The sequence below is a fragment of the Misgurnus anguillicaudatus genome, chromosome 10 (assembly GCF_027580225.2).
Source record: "Misgurnus anguillicaudatus chromosome 10, ASM2758022v2, whole genome shotgun sequence".
In the NCBI taxonomy this organism is placed as follows: Eukaryota; Metazoa; Chordata; class Actinopteri; order Cypriniformes; family Cobitidae; genus Misgurnus; species Misgurnus anguillicaudatus.
The window spans coordinates 41346738-41367729 of record NC_073346.2 but is presented as its reverse complement, the minus strand read 5'-3'; the positions used below and the strand labels follow the sequence as shown (position 1 = coordinate 41367729).

Here is a 20992-nt window from a genome sequence, read left to right as displayed (position 1 = left end):
ACCCCTAGAGTCGCTGGAGTATACTTGCAACTGTCATAATTTCCCACTCTGCAGATAATGACCAGGTAATGTTTCACAATTTCATACAAATATTAGGCGACTACATAGTATACTAAACTACACATGATGGTAATAGGATAATAAGAAGTTTATTCCAAGTGTAGAGTGCATATAATAATAAAGTACCGCGTTTGCTGGCTTATAACGTTTTTACATGATTGCAGCTAAATCACAAGTAAACAGTCTATGTCTACTGTATTATTTCATTTGTGTTCTTGTAAACATTACAAAATGCCATGACAAAGTTAATTGTGTACGTTGCATTATTTCATAAAATTGGTCGTTATAATGTCACTATACATGATTATTGCTATTTATCATTATAGTTGCAAATAGGCTTTTATGCCCAGCTGCACTACTTCCTAAACTTCAGCCAGCTCCTTGTTTCCTGTCTGCCATTATTGGACAAACTGATTAATCCAGGTGTGTCTGATTGTTGTTGTGACTACTGAGGTCAGGCTCACCTGGATTAATCAGTTTGTCCAATAATGGCAGACAGGAAACAAGGAGCTGGCTGAAGTTCAGGAAGTAGTGCAGCTGGGCCTAGTGCAGCCTATTGTGCATGTTTACACTATTTACAACCTCTAGGCTTATTTATGTCCTGATAATTATGTGAGATATTGACAACTGTTGTCATGATAATCGCATGACATACAACAAGCAAGCTCAACAACATACAACATAGACCGCAAACAAGTTTACAAATAAGAGATTTACTTACTAGTCCATCATCAAGATCGCCAGATCAGCATCCCTCCAGTGCTGTCTTTTAGCTCACGCCATTGAGTAAAAACCTGACCGAGTGGGACTCTTGTCCAGTTCCTAACGCGGTCAGATTCTCTTTTCCTTTTTCTTCTCTATTCCAAACGTGCTTTCTTAACTTTTAAATCGTTTCGCCTCACGTCTCAAATTCGCGCGTGCAGTTGTTGTTTATAGGCTTGATCGACTTCATGCAGCGCTGCAAGAACCGACAGCCGGATGACATCAAAGTACTGCGAGAATGATCTGAGACGATACTTTGACGTCATCCGGCGGTCGGTTCTTGCAGCGCCACACGAAGTCGAACAAGCCTAACGTGTGTGATGTCGTTGCCGTAAAGCAAGTCGTGATTCTCGCGAGATTTGTCAGGGGCGGTTCTCTCAAGCTTGCATTGCTGGTTTTGGTAGCGCCATTTTGTTAACCACTGAAATAACTTTGAAGCTGTTATATTAAGGTAAAATAACTGCATAGTGTGTCTTTAATCTGGGGAAAATTCAAGGCCCTGGAAAGTTTTTGAAAGTAAACATATTAGACACAGGTCCTTGAAAGAGTTTTTGAATTTATTTTGTGCAAAAATGTTTCTGAAAATAATCTATATTATTCCCTCCAGTCTGCTAATGTGTTTTCGGCAACACATTGTGGCCTATTCATACGAACTTGCTTGATTTATGTTAGTTCTGCTCATTTATGCGTTATGTTAAAGACTCACTGAAGTGTTTTTGAATGTTCAGGATTATTTGATGTGATGACGTCATTTTAACTAAAGCTGAAATCAGAACAGAACTGTCGAGGAGACCCTCACCCTTTCTTTAAGTAAACAATAGTATTTTGTTTTTGACATACACTGCAAAAAAAAAGATTTTCAAGAAAAAAATGTTCTTAGTATTATTGTCTTGTTTTCAGTAAAAATATATAAAAATTCTTAAATTAAGATGCTTTTTCTTGATGAGCAAAATGACCCAAGAAAATAAGTCTAGTTTTTAGACCAAAAATATCAAATTTAGTTGATTTTGTGCATAAAACAAGCAAAAACATCTGCCAATGAGGTAAGCTAATTTTTCTTGAATTTAGTGTTTAATAAAAATATTTTTTTGCTTGTTTTATGCACAAATTCACTTAAATTTGATATTTAAAAACTAGACTTATTTTCTTTTTGCTCATCAAGAAAATACATCTTGATTTAAGAATTTTTAGATATTTTTACTAAAAACAAGACAAAAATACTAAGAATTTTTTTCTTGAAAATCATTGTTTACAGTGTATATATTCGTTTTCTAATAGAGATATAAAATGAAACTGTTATTACAGAATCAAAACAATGATGACATGAATGTAATTTATGTTTGTGTATGCAGCGGTGTTGTCTTCTCTTCTACTCATCAGTGATGTTTATAATGGTGAGGCTGTATAATCGTTTGTGATGTTTCATCTCCTCCTCACTACCTGCTTTTTCATTACCATTAAATCGGCATTGCGAATTGAAAATACAGCCAATGAAAATACGTTAATTTCACTAAAACTACTACATATATTTCAGGTGTTTTTTGTGTTTTTAGAAAATTAGGAAAAGTGTTGTTTCGCAAAACTACATTTTTCCATTTTTTTAGGTCACCTGATGTAAGTCAGAGTATTATTTGAAAATTAAGATGTATGAACTAAAACCTCCCAGAAACATACATGTATATTCATGCAAATCGACAAATGAACACTGTCTGAATTGTTTCTGATCTCCTACGTAGTGCCCTACATTTGATTCACCATAAAATAAGTAATAAATGTAATAAGAAGTGTCTCATCTCAGGCACCTGTGGAGGTTCAGTGTCTATATCGCATTTGATTTGACAGGAAATTTGACGAGAAGCTGAAGAAGTGTAGAATGACGTGATATAGTTTCTAGACTTTTTTTCATGTGCCAAGCTGATAGTTTTGAATGCTTCTATCTTTTGAATGTGAATTTTGTCAAAGTTTTGGGCTTTTTTGCATAGATGTGTTTGACACATGAACATTTTACCAATAAATCTTACAAGGTAACACGATGTAACCTGAATTGTGTCCCCACATTAATTCATTGAATTTGAGGGTTTTGACATGGAAAGTCCTTGGAAGGCCCAGGAAGCCAAAGTGGAACGTTATGGGTCGCCCCACAAACTTTAATTTTGAAAGCATTTTGTGCATTAGAAAGTTGCAAAACACTGAGTTCTCATGAATCTGTGTAGCTGTCAATATTGCATAAACTTACTAAAGCTTTCTGTGGTATGTGGTTTTCAGTAAAGTCCAGCACATCATGGATGAGATGATTTCCACAGAGAGAGAATACGTCCGATCTCTCAGATACATCATCGAACATTATTTTCCCGAGATGGAGCGCCTGGACCTGCCGCAGGACCTGCGAGGAAAGCGCAGCATCGTTTTTGGGAATTTGGAGAAGTTGTGTGACTTTCACAGTCAATACTTTCTTAAAGATCTGGAGATGTGCGCTCACTCGCCTCTGTCTGTCAGCGGCTGTTTCCTCCGACACGTGAGTTCATATCTTATCTTATGTGAAACATCACAGTCAGTAGATACAGAACTCATACAGACATGAAGAAAAGTGTAATGATATAAACCGTTAGTGTGATGTCTTTATTTTTATTCACTGTTAGGAGGAACAGTTTGGTATGTACGCTTTATACAGCAAAAACAAACCCCGATCAGATGCCCTGTTAACAAGTCACGGCAACAGTTTCTTTAAGGTGAGACTCGTGGTTTCTTCATGGTCCTGTAGGCTTGAGTGAATGTGAAGTGAATGTTGTCCTGTTCCTTCAGAATAAACAGCTGGAGTTGGGCGATAAGATGGACCTGGCGTCTTACCTGTTAAAGCCCATTCAGAGGATGAGTAAATACGCTCTTCTGCTGAAGGATCTTATTAAAGAGTGTGGCCATTCTCAAGAGCAGGAGCTCACTGACCTCAGAACAGCTGAAGAGATGGTCAGATTCCAGCTACGTCACGGCAATGACCTCTTAGCCATGGACGCCATACGTGGATGTGATGTATGTGGACGTCATTTCAGTTCATTTTACTGACCGACAATCGCAGCTTGTTTACCAAACATTAACAGTTAACTGATAAGATTTTATTATTCAATTGCAACTGAGTCGTTGATGATTGTCTGTGACCTGATAAAAAAATAAAAATACAAAAAATATAAAATGTAAGTGAATTTGTGCTTAAAACAAGCCAATGGGGTAAGAAAAAAAATCTTGAATTTTTCTTGAATTACTGTAAGTATTTAAAGTAAACTTATTTCAAGATTTTTTTCTTACTTTATTGGCAGATTGTGCTTGTTTTAAGCACAAATTCACTTTTTGTCTAAAAACTAGATTTATTTTTTAGGTCATTTTGCTCATCAAGAAAATACGTCTCGATTTAAGATTTTTAGATATTTGTACTGCATCAAACTCGCATCCAAAATTAGGACAGTGTCTTTACCAGATTAGGTTCAAATAAATTATATTTAAATTTACTTTAAACGTTTCTATAATTTTTCTGTCATCTTAAGCCAAGGCTGGGACTACAGGGGGCTAGGGTGGGCATTTCCCCCCAGAGATTAAAAAACGGAGTGTCTCTTTACACAAATAGTGTCCCTTGTCGGCACACACTGTTTTATATATTGTATATATATTTATGTCTTGAGGTTTTGACCTTGCTGCAATGCATTCTGGGTGAATGACCCTGTATGATGATTGCGTAAGGTTTGTGACTGATATAAAGTCACGCTGTGTTGTGTCGTTCTCAGGTGAATCTGAAGGAGCAGGGCCAGCTTAGATGTCAAGACGAGTTTATCGTCTGGTGCGGACGCAAAAAATACCTCCGCCACGTCTTCCTGTTTGAAGACCTCATCCTCTTCAGCAAGACCAAAAAGATCGAAGGAGGATATGACATCTACATCTACAAACAGTCCTTCAAGGTACAAGCTGTTAATTAATCAACCGGTTCTTTGGGTTCTCCTGACAGCTGTGAAGCTGAAGGTTCTCGTGTATCTTCTCAGACGGCTGAGATCGGAATGACGGAGAATGTGGGAAACAGCGGTCTGCGCTTTGAGATCTGGTTCAGGCGGAGGAAATCTCAGGACACCTTCATCCTTCAGGCCGGTTCTGGAGACGTGAAGGCCGTGTGGACCGCTGTGATCGGTAAAATCTTATGGAGACAAGCCTTACGTAACAGAGGTGAGATGAGACCGGGAGATCTTATATTAAACCATGGATGCATAACACATCCTTATGTATGTACGTGTTGTGTATGCAGAGTTGCGAATGCAGGAGATGGTTTCAATGGGAATCGGAAACAAACCCTTCATGGACATTAAACCCAGCGACTCTGCCATCAGTGATCGAGCTGTGGACTACATTATGAAAGGGTCAGGTAAGACGTCATGTCTGTGTGTAATGAATCACATGTGAAGTGTGAGTCTGGTGATATAAACATACACCGTTAACTCAACCAATGATGTCTGTTTGAGGACAGGACCACCTGATGTTTCTGTTTGATATCATAGTGGTGTAGAAATGACACACTTGACCTTAAAGGGAAAGGACATAGACGTCTAAACCAGAAGAAAACCAGAAAATTAATAGTTCATTAATGGACAGAAGTTTAAAAGAGACGAGATATGTACTGTAGACTCTTCATCTGTTGTAAGAGATCAAACCAATCCGACTTTAGTTTTTATGTCCCTGAGATCTCTGCAGTATTTATATTTGAAGAGTTTGGTTTCAAAACGCGACAAACTGCTTTTTTAAAAAAATGAGTTAATGCCAAAATCAGTAATTTATCAGGTCAGTATTTAAAAGAAAATTCTTAATTTTACGCAAAATCCAATATTTGCCATGTTATTCTGTCATCTTTTTTTCCAAAACGCAATAAATGCCGCTTCTCCTTTTCTGCAGAATGCAATAAATCCGCTCCACAAATCACAGCCCACCATTCAATGCAAACAATGGCGGTGCGTTGAGTACACTCATCTACTTTGTACTTCGTGATCAACAAACAAACAAAAACAAAATAATACTTTAATAGCATTGATAAACCTGTGATGGTTTTCTGTGACGGGAAAGAAACGTAAGCCATCAACAGCTAATAATTTACACGAGAGGCACTCGGGAGACGTGTGCTTGTTCTCCTGACAGCATCAAGCTTCTCATGCTAACACATTGACCCCAGAGGATCTTATGAAAAACTTTACATTATTTTACTCAAAGTCAACGAAAATCAAGCAGGACCAAAACATTTTACAGCTGATCTCTGTGAAAGACGTTAAGCGACGATGTCAAGTATAACCGCGGCAATGACAGTGATCTTAATATGACAAAGTAAGTGTTTTGATTGATTTTTTTAATCATTGTATACCACTAGTCAACTAAATGAATATAACATGGCAAAGATGAATGCACATTTATATATTGATTCAATAGATTTATAGCATTTTGAAAAAAAAGTGGTCATACATTTATTGCATTTTGTGGAAAAAAATATTCGTTTTTATAATAAATCTTTGAAATCAAGTAATGGATTTGAATTTTTTTGTTTTTATAACCTAAAGATGCTATGTGAAAGTTTGTAACAAAAAATAGTGGTTTTCATCTTCTCACTTTCTAGGTATAGAAAACACATTTTTACCAAAATTATTCAAAATGGATTTATTGTGTTTTGGAACCAAACTCTTCATTTGCTCTTATGTGTTTTTGCCAATGACCGTAAAAAAATATGGACGTAGTGTCCGTGACGTCACCCATTGGTTTGTGAAGATCGCTTTTGAAGCTTAAAGTAGGCGTTGCCTGCCGTCGCCATCTTGGCCGCGCGTCCCTGCGAATTTCTCGCGGAAAACCGAAAATGGGTAAAGAGGCGGGACATGGGTGAAGCTGAGGTGAAACCACGCCCGCCTAGCGCGAGTCTAGTGACAGCAGTGGCTGTTCAACCGACACTCAAGTGACCACGCCCTTAATTATACAGAAGTTTAAGGCTTAATATAATTTAAACGGATGAGTTACAAAAAAATTCACCCCCCTCACAGTTGTCATGAAGGGCAAAATAAGCGATATAGGCCAAAAATACTTTATGTACCAGGCTGTAAACATATTATTTTCTACTGTAAAGTTGGCCACTTTTAACATGGGAGTCTATGGGAATTGACTCCCTTTTGGAGCCAGCCTCAAGCGGCCAGTCGATGAATTGCAGTTTAAGTCACTTCCGTGTTGGCTTCATTAGAGAGATCGGAAGGTTGCCCCTCGGTTTTAGCGCTTTGCTTTGCCGTGTTAAAGTCGAGTTATGATTTGTGGCCTCTGTCCATGTGAAAACATTACATCAAGTTTTTGAATCTTTTACATCTCAGATGTTATAAATATCTCAACAGGTGACATGAGGTCATTTTACTGTCCTCAAGAAATATGGTTTACTTAAACGTTGAATGTTCATCTTTTGTGTTTTTTGGCATCATTTAAAGTTTGACTGATCTGTGTGCAGTATTTTTATACGAGTGTGTCCATATTAAAGCCGCTGATGTTTTGCTCATCTGGTCTTTGATGTGTTTGTCCTCAGAATCGAGAATGAGGGCGTCTGTGGCCGTGTCCTCGTTTGATCACTCCACGTCGTTTAAGAGACCTCACTCCACCATCTCTAACAGCAGCTCATCTTCCTCCAGTAGTCAGTCTTCATCATCACTGCTGGGATCTCTTAATCTTCATCTGTACCCTTCACATCCACTGCCCGGCTGTCCCTCTCTCACTCACTGGCCGTACGACTGTATCGAGGAGGACGAGTTAGAGCAAGATTCAACATCACAACCATCCATCAATGAGTCTGTTTGTCTGTCTGTATGATACATTTGATTCATTTTAGATTCATTTGACTGAATCAACATCTCATCTGGCCTTGATCACGCTGGATTTATATATTGTGTGTGTTGGTCATGATGAGGTTGGTGTGTGTGGTATGCATGTGCATGTGCGCTTGTGAGTGTGTGTGTGTGGTGTACGTGTGTGCGGGTGCGTGTGTGTGTGATGTGCATGCGTGCCTGCATGTCCGTGTTTGTGTGTGCATGTGCGTATGTGTCTGTGTGCGCGTGTGTGTGCACGTGTGTGTGTGTGTGTGTATAAATGGCAGCAGTTGAGACAGGAAGTGTCAAACAGGAAGTGGGCCTCTCTCTGTTGGTCTAAGAAATATGGAAACTCAAACACAAACCTCATGTGAGGTGTCAAAGACAAACTATAGAGTTAGAATACATTCACCCAAATAAACCGTGTATTTATAGCTTTATATCTTAATGCATGACTGACTGCTTTTAGAGAGAAATGACTTCATCATTTATTTGTATTATTTTCAGACATTGAAAGTGAATATTAAGTGAGAGTTCAGTCATTGTTGTGTGTTTGGTCAGGATGAAAGGATTATTGTTCAGTCTGAATCACTTTGAAGTGTCTTGTGTGTAATGTTAGAGTTTAATAAAGGTGTTATATTAACAGATGATTGTCTAGTCTCTGAGAACACCGAGTCATGTATGAGTGCGGTCCAGCGTCATCCTGCTGTCATCATGGAGAGTTACGGCAGTGACGGAGGATCGTATCTCTCTTCTCCAACACCGTCTCCATCTCCACCCAAAAACACAACATCTGTCCTGTACCACAAAGAGCAGGAGTTACAGACCGGCAACTTCATTACAGCTGTGAGTTCATTACAGCAAACTTTCATATAATAAAGAACCAGGAGCATCAACATGAACCTATTTTAACTATAAAGATGAGACCTGAGACTCATATCAGCAAAATCACATCAACGCCTTAAAATCTCCCAGTGCCAGAATCGCTTATAACACCCAGCATCAAATACAAAAGATTTACTATAGTAATTATGAAGAACACTGTAGTAACAACCTAACTACAGTACAACATGTTAAAAATCATTCAGCGACTAAATGTGACCCGTGCTGTTAAAATGAGTCTGAATGTGCACCATCTAATTTTAGCTGCAGGGAAATGAAAGTATAAATGTTGATTTAGGCCAAAATTTAGGTTTTCATAAAAATAAGTACATGAAGCCCTCATCTAGTGGTCTCAATGCTCTAAATATTCATTAAACATTTAAACTGATCTTTATTTGTATGTTTTCTAAGAGGTGTAACGTCCTAAATGCTTAATCAATGATGCAACTCCATCCACATGCACGTCTGACATTTTGGTTTTGGTTTTAAAACATGAAGAATTAGAAAATAAAGTGGAGGACTTGCTTGATGTTAAAAGAGTTATTAAAAGCCATAAGACATGAAAATGATCTTCCTCACGGTGACTGACACATCTAAAGCGGTAAAACATCAATATCTCATTTTTGAAAATGGACTCATTTTGCTGTTAGACTTAACTGTAATTTCTACAGTTACTTTCCACAAAATGCCCAGTAAAATACCATCATTTTTTTCCAGTTCATTCCTGTAATATGCATTGCATTATTGTTATTAACATTTAATTTACAGTGATTTACTGTATGTTTTTAATTTGCGGTAGACTGCTGTAAAACAACAGCAGTAGTGCTGCTGTAGTTGAATAAAATAGTGTTATAAAATCATATAAAATGGAAAAATAAAATATATCTATGAAATGAAATACATTTTATTTGTTATGCTTTTAGCAGTGAAGCAAATTTCAAAATGCGACAAGTTTTTCAGCAGTGTTAATCATTTATCCCATAGAGAGGGATTATGGATAAATGCCTGATCATCAGATTTAAATTTGACCTCAAGACTTCAAAACACTAGTGACGCCAAGATTTTGTTCCTCGATTCCCCTTCAAGGCAATATATTTTTTAAAATTAGGTATAATACTGTAAAATGGAACTGCGGTAAGGGCATCATACTGTAAAAACATGTAGAGTTATGGTACTGTAATGGGGCAGTTACAGTAACATGTTGCCAGTGACTTACCACATATATACAATAAAAAGTCTAAATAATGACACCCGACAAGCAGCCACATCACCAAATAATCCTGATTGTGAAGCGTTTGATCTTACTTTAGTTTTCTGTTACTTTGTTTTAGCAGAAGATGACTTCTCATGTCCCATTAAGCTTCTCTACTCTGGTCTGAATAAAGGGTTTAGATCAGTAAGTAGTGTGAGGTCCTCTATAAACGCATGATTTCAGTCCCGACCCGACCCGGGGAATCCTGACCACACTTTTAGTTTATTTCTCGGGCTGCATGTGTTTGCTGTGTTTAAAGGGAATATATGGGTTAATATCAAGCTCATGTCTGTGTAGATGTCAAGAACACACAAATTTAGTTGATTATTAATTAAAGCTCAACGTGTTTTCAGCGAGGACTTGTGAAGTTTGTTGAGGTGTAAAGTGTGAATTGTTCATCTGAGGTGCGGCTGGGTTTATGTTCTTGAGTTTCCCACAGTATATAACACTTACATAGACATTAGTTTGAAAACAACCCATCATGTTCCTGCACAGAGCATCATGCATGTTTACTGTCTTCTGTCTCTACCTGACATACTGCAACACAATGATAGAGTAAAAGTTATTTAAATGCATATAGTTGTGGTTCTGCATGCTGATTGGTTCATTCAGAATGAACATCTATGATCTCTTGACTTTAGGGTTAAAAGTAACGCAGGACAAAAGTAACAAAGTGTTTTTCTCAGAGCCCCGACCACATTTGCATTTCAGGCTATGAAAGCACGTTCAGCAGGTTACCTTTGATAGGGCTGACATCATTTCATCATTGTGTACCGCTGTTAGGTCCGGAAAGCTATTTTCAAGCATATAAAGTTAATTACTGAAGCGGTAATCTTTTCCTTTCCTTATTTCTGGTTTGATGTGTTACAGTACTCATCAATCTACAGGTTATATAGTGCTAAAACAAGTTTGCCTTCTCAGAGTTTTTATTTTTAATTTTTATGTCAGGTGTTGCTGTCGGGGTGAACGTAACTCTTGTTATTTTTGTCCCGCTGCTTTCTGTGTGTTGCAGCATTTATTAAATCCATATTTTAGCTTTTTCACCTCCACCTTTGAATTTTGTAATGTTTCAATCCTGATGTTTTATGCACATTTTAAATGTACGCATAAAAAGAGCTGGAAGGAAACATGACTATACATTGCATTATACGTTGCATATGTTGAGAATTTATATCATGCTCACTTTATTTTATTTAATTTTCATAGTCTTCATACTGTGTGGAACATTGTTTGATTATTGGCTAAAATGTTTGGTTATATTCAACCCAGCAATGGGTCAAAAAGGGACGAGCCAAGCCATTGGGTTAAATTAACCCAGAAAATGGTTATATTTGAACCAACAATGGGTTAAAACGACCCAGCTTTTTGGGTTGATACAAACCAGCATAGGTTAAAATATAACCCAAGGGGCTGGCCTCGTCCCTTTTGACCCAACGCTGGGTTGAAAATAACCCAGAATTATTCAGAGAAACACTTTGAAACATTTGATGGAACTGAAATTTAAAATAGAAAATGTAATTTAACTATTTTTTGCAAAGATTATGGACAAAATATGCAGACATACTAACAAGGTCATCGTCAGGTATTTTTACGAAAACAAGAGTAACACAAAAAAAATCTATCTTGTACTGTTGTGTTGCTTTTGTCCCACCTGACACAGCGGAAACTTAAAATTTGCAAAGTAAAACTATACTGAAGTCGTTTTACATTTGTTCCACCTGATAGACCAGACTTCTGAGTTATTGACCACAACAAAAATATATCTCTGTCTAAAACATTTGCGCCCCTGCTCTTTCCTTTGTGTTATTTGTAAGACTGTCAGCATAGATAATCTGTTAATAATGTTTCTGTTTACACATGACAGATGATTATCTTTAATGGAACAATGGTAAACAGTAATATATGTTTGCACACCTGATCTGTCAAATATCATAAAATAACCACCAGAGTAATGTCTGTGGTAATCGTGGTATAAGAGGAATTATTTACTCTGAGCTGTTGAATTATAAGAAAACAATGCACATCCGCATTAATATAGAGTTAATATTACTGTATCATCTATAAACTATAACACAAACATTATCAATGTGAATGAATCTGCATTCTAATGATTTTCTGATCTTCTTCTTCACAGCTGTGAGTTTATTGAAGCTGTTGGAGATCAGAGACGTGTGAATGAACAGATGAACTCTTCAGCACTATAAGACTCTTAATAAGACACCGATATTCATCCAGCGATACATCCAGACTTCACTGTTTTTACTTAAATGTTGTTGATATGAATTATGAGCGTTTCATCATGTTTTTTTACATTAACATGTACAGAGACTTACATTGTCATGTGTTTATTCCTTTGCACAGTATTGCTGATTTGTACAAATAGTTAAAGGGTTTAAGGCACTACTAATAAAATCCATTAAGGATTAAACTTTTAATGATGATTGAGTCACTGACGAATAAAAAATGCAAACTGGATTTGATTTCTGTGGTTTATTAAAACATGCCCGCTTTATATCAGGCGTCCTTCATACATTTATTATACAGGTTAACAGGTAAATACAAAAATAAATCGCTATATCATGACATTATTCAGTGCAATGCAAATGTACAGAAATGCAACTTGATGCTTTAGAGGTCATGAAAGAATTCAAACAATATATAAAAAATACAGCTGTAAGCAGAAAATATTTAACAGATAACACATTTATCATCCAATGTTTTGTTAACAAAGTTTTACTGCACAGCTGAAATAATTCATTCAATATCAATATTACAGAATAAGGGTTGTGATGTTTCAGAGCTTCATTCAGTGAAATCTTTAAATGATGTTGGATATTTTGGATCCCTTGTGCTTCAGTTAAAAACATCCTAACATGGTAAAAACTCTCTCTCATGACAGTCATTACACACAAATACTCTTTTAGATTCTATCAGAATTGAGATTTCTAAAAAAGCATTAGATGAGAAATTAGTCACAGGCTTCCCACAGTCAAAGATACTTCTGCCTTTAACTTCTTTATTTTTACCAGGGTCAGTGCTATTAAGAAATAACACAAACATTTCCAGTAATGTCTGAATGATTGACAGATAAACGTCAATCAATGTTTATGATTCCGCTTTTTTTCTTTGTAAATGAAGAAAATTAGAAGTGAAGCGATGATCAAGTCCATCAGCGTAACACACAACACCAGAACCTCCATCTGCATCACACAAACACACACACACACACAGACACATCAGCAAACAAACAAACACATTTACACATTTCCTGTGAATCATTTCCCATTTACAATTTCACTTTAATGCTATTGTTGCTGTAATATTTAGTTATTTTTACCATTTCAATTTAGCACTTTGTCCTTAAATGGTCATAAATGTAATTTCACAAAAACAAAAATCATAGAGGTCCTAAAATATATTTAAGTTTCATGCAAATATATAGTTTGTTTATTGTTTGATTTTAGTCTAAAATATGATCTATGTTTCAGTAAGATTTACTCAATATGCTGTATTTAGTTACAGTATTATTTGACTTTAATAATGCAATAATATATCATCAGAAACATTAATACACTTACATAAATACATATTTTTTTAAAAGCAGAGAATAAATATGAAGCGTTTGTGTTTATAAGTCATATCTAATCCAAAATACCTTAAACTGGATTGGGTTTTGACTATTAGTGAGATCAACAGATAACAGAATCACTCCAATCGCAGAAAAAAACAAACATCCAATATTAGCACAGAAGCACGTCTGAAACAAAAAACAGCTGATTATTACATGAAAAACTTCATTTATTCAAATTAATTTATTACTGCATACACTCACTTGCAGAAGATCCGGGTGTTTGTATAGAAGATTAGACAAGATTCCTGTAAACATAAACTGAAAAAAAAAAGATTGTTATATTTTATATTTGTCTCTAAATCTAAAATACATGCAACGATATACATTTCAGAATGTTCTTTTCCTATTAAATATATAACTGTGAAGATAAATGCTCACCAGGATTCCAGTCAAGATGGGAACTCTGAATAAAGTCAGAAGAAATTGACCGATATTAAAGGACGCAGCAAACACGGCTCCAATACAAAAACTCAAGATTCCACTCGAGGCCTGAACAGCCTGAAGAAAACACAAACATTTATCATCTCACCCGTTTGTTTGTCAATGGCAGCATAACATAATAATAAATAATCTTTTAAAATAATAAAGCAAGAGATTCATACGGCCCAACTGGCAGGCCCCTTCTGTAGGAAGCTGTGAAGAACTGGCACAACTCCAGGTAAAGGTTCACTGGCGCGGTAATGTTTGACCAGCGGCTGACTATCTGTGTCATGATGCTGAATGTCCATCGCAATGTCTACAGACGCCATCTCTACTCGATGTGAGAGATCAAAGATTTTCTAAAGCAGAAACATATCAGACATATGAAACCGATATTCACTTTCTTTTCCCCAATATATTTCTCTTCAGATCAAGATATTGTGCAGCTTTTGTAATCAAAGTATGATGTAAAATAAAACTATAAAACATGAAGTATGTATGGACTTTAAATACAAAACATGCAAAACATTCAAAATGATGGTGGTGTTAGAAATACTGCAAATCTTTAACAGTTTGAATGTTTCTGCTCTTCGTCACAGCTTTAGTTTAGTGAAAGACAATTGTATATATTGAAGTATGTAAAGATATGACTTTATAAGCGTCTTACCAGCAGTGTCTGTCTTCCGTATTACATGCAAGTGAAGATCAGATGCATCAGTAGCCCTGCATGGGTGTTTTTCTGATACACAAACCACAGCTTCATGTGGTTGCCCAAAATAGGAACTGTGATGAGACACTTTGATGAAGACAGCAGTTTGAGCTCCGCTTCTCATAAGAACTTCTGCAATCTTTAATACTTTAATTCATTAAACAGAAACTCTCAACAAGCAGCAGATCAACAATCATCGGATTATAATGTAAGAGTGATTTTCTTTTAGATCAATCTTTCTCTTCTGTACTTCACCGTCATTTTTGAATTTATTAAATAAAGATTAATAACCCAACAAACAAAAACTTATGCTCTAAGGTAAAAACAAAACAAAACATTTTCAATGTTAACATGTATTTCCTAATTTATTTGTGAATTAAAGTGGTTGGGTGTGCGTTTTTAAGCCAAACTAATGCTGACAAATGTTTATGTGCTATGTAATTTAGGTTAACACTTTATAATAAGGTTGTATTAGTTAACATTAGTAAATGCATTAACTAACATAAACAAACAATGAAGAATATAGTTTCAGCATGTATTCATTTATGTATTAATGTTAGTTCATGTGATGTATTAATTAATGTAAACAGATATAACTCTTGATTTTATAAATGTATTAGTAAATGCCAAAATAAACATAAACTAAGATGAATAAATGCTGTAGAAGTATTGTTTATTGTTAGTTCATGGTAGCTGTATTAACTAATTGTTAACAAACACAACCTTACTGTAAAATATAACCTGATTGAGAAATACTTATTTAATTAAATGTTAAAATGAGCTGTTCTGTTATAAGTTATACACTGTAAAAAATACTGTATTATTGGTTATTACTGGCAACTAGCTGCCAGTGACTTACTGTAGATTTTACATTTATGTTATTTACTGACAACAGTTTTTTTAAAGTTAAATACTCATGAAACATTTTCAGTCTTTATCTTCTACAGTAAGTTACTGGCAACCAACTGCAAAATTACAGCTAATTCCTTTACAGTGTACATTTCATTTAATCCATGTCCAAGTTATTTTTAGCTTGAAGAAAATTATTTACATTTTTAAGCCATTTTATTGTACACTATAAAAATTGCTGGGTTATTTTAATTTAACCCATGCTGGGTTATTTTAACCCATTGTTGGGTCAAATCTAAACATTTTCTGGGTCGACCCAGCTGCTGGTCTCATCCATTTTTGACCCATCACTAGATGAAAATAACCCAGCATTTTTTTGGGGTGTAGTTTATCCAGAAATGAATAATTTGCAAACTTCCTCTGATGTCCTGAATGTTTGTGATCTGAAGTATATTTGATCCAGTAGTATATGATGATATTTCTCATTCTATCAAGCAGTGCGTTCTGAACAAATGCGTTACACATTTAAGCCAGATGACTGTATGGTCATCACTATCCCACTGGGAAAACTTCGAAATGTCGGAGACGGTCAGCTGATGCCGGAGAAATTCACCTGCGTCTTCAAAGATGCCTACAAGGTTTTTCTTAAAGGACGACCAAAGGAACTTGGGGTACACAAAACGTTACAAAACTTACAAAAATTTCTGATAATATTTCATTTTAGAAATAAATGAAGACTAAAAGACTTTTTGATTGTTTCGATTCAGCTCTTACAGTTTTGATGTGATATTTATTTGTGTTTCAGGCAGCACAGTGCAGTATCGGGGTGTTTGTTATTTGTGTTGGTCTGCTCATGACACTTCAATATAACTCAGATCATTTAATCTACGCTGTACCCAGCGCCCTTGTGAGTACACATCTCATTAAAATCAAATAAAGCAATGATTTTCAGATTTACTCAAGCAGGTGTTTGTGTTTGTTTAAGAGATCTTGTCTGTATCTTCATCCCTGATGTGTTTGATGTTGTTGTAGTTTGTTGCAGCCGGTATATTGAGCTGTGCAGCTGGTAGTTCACCTGTGATGCCCGTGGTTTGTCTTCATACAACAAATTTTTATTATTCTTTTTTATAATAATGAAAACTGAATAACTGGTTTATATTTTTCCTCTTTTCTTAAAGGTCAAACTGTCGTTTATATTCAACATTGTGTGTCTTTTCTGGGCTCTTGCTGCTATTGTTATTTGCATAATAGTACCTACATTATCACCGTATTCATCAGACGTAAAGTATTTTATTTTATGACCTTCAAGCAAACATGCACATTCGAATGGATGTTTATTCAACCCAACATTTTGGTTTATGTTGAGTTTATGATTTATGTTTATCTTTATACAGTATAATATGTTCATTGGGCTAAAGATTGTTGTGAGCGTCCTGTGTGGATTTGAGTTGATTCTGGCTGTTGTCCTGATCTACTGGGGGAGTAAAGCCGTCTGCAGACCTCATTTCAATACTCTGGTAATAAAGAACCTTCTTATATCTCATCTTTCAAGTTTTATATACATCAAAAATTTCAAAAGGTCTTTTTTTATTTCATTGCAGCCTTTGATCACTATCAAGCAGGATGCTTAAACGGATGTTTGAATTTTGAGAAGATTTTCTCTGTATAGGGTGTTTTTTTATTTAACCCTAACCCTAACTTTTTTAATACTAGTTAACTGGTAGAATATTGTATAATTACGCTGTAAATGCCAAGACCTTGAGTTTAATTCTCAGAGACTGCATACATGAAATGTATATGTTGAATGCGCTGTACATTGCTTTGAATTAAAGCATGCAAATGTATCTGTACACTGTCAGAAAAAAAGGGTTAAAAATTAACCTTTTCTGTCGCTGGGGTGAGGTGTACTAAACATAATATAATTTTGTACCTTTTTGGATACATTACTGTACCTTAATGATCTATTGTCTATCTTTAAAGGTACAGTTAACTGTTTAGTACAAAATTGTTTCTTAATGTACACAATAGGTCCTGAGGGTATAATATTTTACCCCAAAAGGTTAAATATTTCCAGGTAAAGTTTTAAATCTTTTTTTCTGACAGTGTAGTCATGATAAGCTTAAATTATTTGAGTAATATGCTCAAATTAAAAGTCTTTTTTATCATCTGTTTGTGTAAATATCTGTCTTATATCATCTTTTATTAAAATCACCACCTGCTATATGAGGTCCTGTAGCCATGAATGTGTGAGGATAAGATATTAAACATTTTACTTTGACTTAAAATGATCTTCTTCTAAACTGTACATGTATTGGTTTTACAATGAATACACTCTAAGAAAGGATGTGTTAATTTTTTACACATTTGTTGTGTTGTTTAATGTTACTTAACACATTATGGGGTGGTTTTCTGGACAGGGATTAGCTTAAGACAGGACTAGGCCTTAGTTTAATTAGGAAATCTAACTAGTTTTAACAAACATGCCTTACTAAAAACATTACTTGTGTGCATTTTAAGGCAAAACAAAGAGCACTGATGTATTTTAAGATACCGCTCAGTTCCCTGTTCTGTCACGAGTCTATAGCGCTCTCAACATGAATTCAGAAAGAAATAACTCGGCCCATATGAGAAATAAGTTTTCTTTTAAACTTCAACATGTAGGGTTAGTTCAAAAGCGAAAATTCTGTCATCATTTTCTTCCCTCTCGTGTTGTTCTAAACCTGCTTGAGCCTCCCCACTCTGTTCAACACAGAAGAAGACACTTTGATAAATGACGGCAACTACACAGTTGAAGCTATATTGACTTCCATGTTATGTTTTTTCTTACTATGGAAGTCAGCGGGTACCATCAACAAAACATCCTCCCCCGTGTTCAACAGAACAAAGAAACTCAAACAGGTCCAGATCAACACGAGGATGAGTAACTGATTTTGGGTGAACTTTAGGGTTTAGATTAATCTGAGACTAGGCCTTAGTTATATTAGGTGTGCATCTTGACACAAAACAATGAAAACAATGAGACTGATATAAGATGTGTCAGTAAAGTTTTTGTTTTAATTAAGGCAGCTCAAACATGCATTTTAGTCTGGGACTAAGATAAACCCTGTCCAGAAAACCACACAATTAAGGATTAAGAACACAACTTATTGCATACAAAAACTAATCCTGGTAGGTAAAAATATTCATGTTATAATTCCCTAAATCTAGTTAATTTGCATCTGAAATGGTGCTGTTTGGTTAGTTGAAACAGTGTCTAAAGCGTTAAGTAACAGACATCAAATGAACTTTTAAACCAAACTATCGCTAACAAATAGTTTTTTATTTATCTGCTATAATTATTGTTATGCTTCATATTATTGTGTGTCTGATATGTGAATAATTAACACACAATTAATTAATAATTCAAATAAGTCATAAATTAATATTTTTTAAATTAATATGTAATCCTCAACAATTTCATATACAAAATTATAGCCAACTGTTTACGGCACTAATAGATCATTTATATCTGTCAATTTTTAATTAATTTATTTATTTTATATATTAGCCAAAAATGAACCCTGTGCTGTAAGTTTGTTCATTTTTACACTTCTATAGAGTGAAGACGAAGGCTGCGTCCAAATACCCACACTTGTGGTCTTGGCCACTCAAAAGCACGTGCACATCACAGGAAATAATTGAGCAAAACAGTCCCATGTCTTAAAATTGTCAAAGTGCAGTGCCCTTAACCCACACTTACTGCTTCTGAGAGGTATTTAAGGCTAAGTGTATGCTTCAGGTTCTGCATGTAAATCATAAAAATTTTGGCCAAACCTCGAAAGATGTCTCAGAAACTTTTAATTGTAAATTAATAAATGGATATTACATATATTGGTAGTGTTGCACATTTCATTGGTGCAAACATTGTTGTGTTTTTTAAAACATCTGAATCTGCTTTTATCACATAATTAGAAACAATATTAATTGTGTGGTTTATTTAGGCACTATTCAATAAACAATAAACTTTAATAAAGCTGCATGCACAAAATGAAGAGGTTTTTTTCAAGTGCTTCAGAAAGTTTCAGATAAGTGTAGATTATAATCAGCTTATACCACGGGTCTGTCGAATGCTGCATTCTGATTGGCTGAGAAATGTTCTATGGGTGTTGATTCTTTTTCTGTAAACCGCACACCTAACTTTTCAAATGTCTTAAAAATAGGCACCAGAGCAATGTTTGTGGTAACCGGGGTATAAGAGGAATAATTGACTCCGGTCCCCTGAATTATTTGAAAATAATGCACACCTGCGGTGTAACGGCACTCCGCTTCGCGTTGTGCCGCATTACCACCTTGGTGTGCACTATTTTCTTACAATTCAACGGCCCGTCGTCAACTATTCCTTACATATGTTTATGCTTTTTTATGCAAGACAACGCTCCATCACATGCATCAAAGTACTCCACTGCATGGCTGGCATGTAAAGGCCTTAAAGATGAAAAACTAATGACATGGCCCCCTTCTTCACCTGACTTAAACCCTATTGAGAACTTTTGATCCCTTCTTAAGCAGGACATTTACAGTGAAGGTAAACAGTACACCTCTCTGAACAGTGTCTGGGAGGCTGTGCTTGCGTCCGCACAAAATGTTGGTTCGGACCGGATCGGGAAACTGACTGGGTCCGTGAATGGAAGGCTTGTGACTGTTATCGAAAAGAAGGGTGGCTATATTGGTCACTGAGTTTATATATATTTTTATTTTTTATTGTTTTATTAATTTTTTTTGTAAATGTAGAGTTTTTTTATTATTCTCACTTTATCAGGTGAAAAAAAACCAAGTGAGATGGTAAAATCTTTGTTTTTCATTTAGTTGCCTAATAATTCTGCACACTAATAGTTGCCTAATAATGATGTACATAGAAATATTCTCTTAATAAAGCCAACATTTCACTTTTACTACTTAAATGTTCAGGTTTGAGGGTTTGTTAACATTTTGAATTGACCAAGAGCACTGTAGTTGTACAACAACAAAAGTAATCCTCAAAAATACAACTTGCCTAATAATTCTGCACTCCCTGTATCATAAGTAGCCTAAATAAAGGATTGACATTTGAACACTTCCTAAGTCCCATCAAGTGAATAATTTTACATACACGCTTGCGATCTTCACACCCACTTAAACACTTGAGCCAAATACAGAAAACACGTCATGTACGTAATCAAGTGGTCAAGTGCAAAGACCGCAAGTGTGGGTATTTGGACGCAAAAGTGGAACCATGTGAAGTCAAGAGAAAGTGACGTCACACACCCATCCACTACAATCACTCAGTGCAGCATTTATTTGCTTAATTTTGTATCCTACACATCATTCACACATTATTTAACTTTCACTGTAGTATCAAGATAATGTTTGTTTGCCCTCAATATAACTTACTGGAAACTTACTTCACTCAGCATCCGTGCTCGTTTCATTGTGTTTTTGACCCTAACGGCTCTCCATAGCGCATGCGCGTTCACCACAGCCCGCACACCAATGGACCGCAAGATCTGTCCTTCTTCACCTAAACTGTCTGCCATCTTTCTTTCTATCTCTACGCACACTGA

The 20992-nt window shown here is 35.6% G+C and overlaps 3 protein-coding genes across 7 annotated transcripts in view; 2 read left to right on the top strand and 1 right to left on the bottom strand.

The window, feature by feature from the left end:
• Nucleotides 1–12256, top strand: part of plekhg4b (pleckstrin homology domain containing, family G (with RhoGef domain) member 4B) — a 56405-nt gene extending 44149 nt beyond the window's left edge. The window contains exons 15-23 of the mRNA XM_073872638.1: nucleotides 3088–3337; nucleotides 3462–3551; nucleotides 3625–3849; nucleotides 4596–4766; nucleotides 4848–5025; nucleotides 5105–5221; nucleotides 7394–7652; nucleotides 8321–8516; nucleotides 11939–12256. Coding sequence (XP_073728739.1) covers nucleotides 3088–3337; nucleotides 3462–3551; nucleotides 3625–3849; nucleotides 4596–4766; nucleotides 4848–5025; nucleotides 5105–5221; nucleotides 7394–7652; nucleotides 8321–8516; nucleotides 11939–11944 — 1492 coding nt within the window. The 3' untranslated portion in view covers nucleotides 11945–12256. The remainder of the gene's footprint in view (nucleotides 1–3087; nucleotides 3338–3461; nucleotides 3552–3624; nucleotides 3850–4595; nucleotides 4767–4847; nucleotides 5026–5104; nucleotides 5222–7393; nucleotides 7653–8320; nucleotides 8517–11938) is intronic.
• A 23-nt stretch (nucleotides 12257–12279) lies between these two features.
• Nucleotides 12280–20965, bottom strand: LOC129448914 (uncharacterized). Of its 4 annotated transcripts, none has more exons than XM_055211613.2 (7): nucleotides 20823–20965; nucleotides 14523–14638; nucleotides 14038–14186; nucleotides 13814–13933; nucleotides 13637–13693; nucleotides 13460–13561; nucleotides 12280–13004 (listed from the first exon to the last, which is right to left on the bottom strand). In XM_055211613.2, the coding sequence occupies exons 1-7, from the start codon at nucleotides 20963–20965 to the stop codon at nucleotides 12903–12905; spliced, it is 789 nt and encodes a 262-aa protein (XP_055067588.2). In that variant the 3' UTR covers nucleotides 12280–12902. The 4 variants fall into 4 exon arrangements, with proteins under 4 accessions (XP_055067588.2, XP_073728742.1, XP_073728743.1 ...); XM_073872641.1 differs by having other exon boundaries at nucleotides 14523–14703; nucleotides 20834–20965; XM_073872642.1 differs by having other exon boundaries at nucleotides 20834–20936.
• Nucleotides 14625–17782, top strand: LOC129448915 (uncharacterized). Of its 2 annotated transcripts, none has more exons than XM_073872643.1 (7): nucleotides 14625–14772; nucleotides 15912–16084; nucleotides 16219–16320; nucleotides 16446–16502; nucleotides 16592–16693; nucleotides 16808–16930; nucleotides 17015–17508. In XM_073872643.1, the coding sequence occupies exons 2-7, from the start codon at nucleotides 15926–15928 to the stop codon at nucleotides 17042–17044; spliced, it is 573 nt and encodes a 190-aa protein (XP_073728744.1). In that variant the 5' UTR covers nucleotides 14625–14772; nucleotides 15912–15925; the 3' UTR covers nucleotides 17045–17508. The 2 variants fall into 2 exon arrangements, with proteins under 2 accessions (XP_073728744.1, XP_055067592.2); XM_055211617.2 differs by having other exon boundaries at nucleotides 14666–14772; nucleotides 15909–16084; nucleotides 17015–17782.
• Nucleotides 20966–20992: the final 27 nt, after the last annotated feature.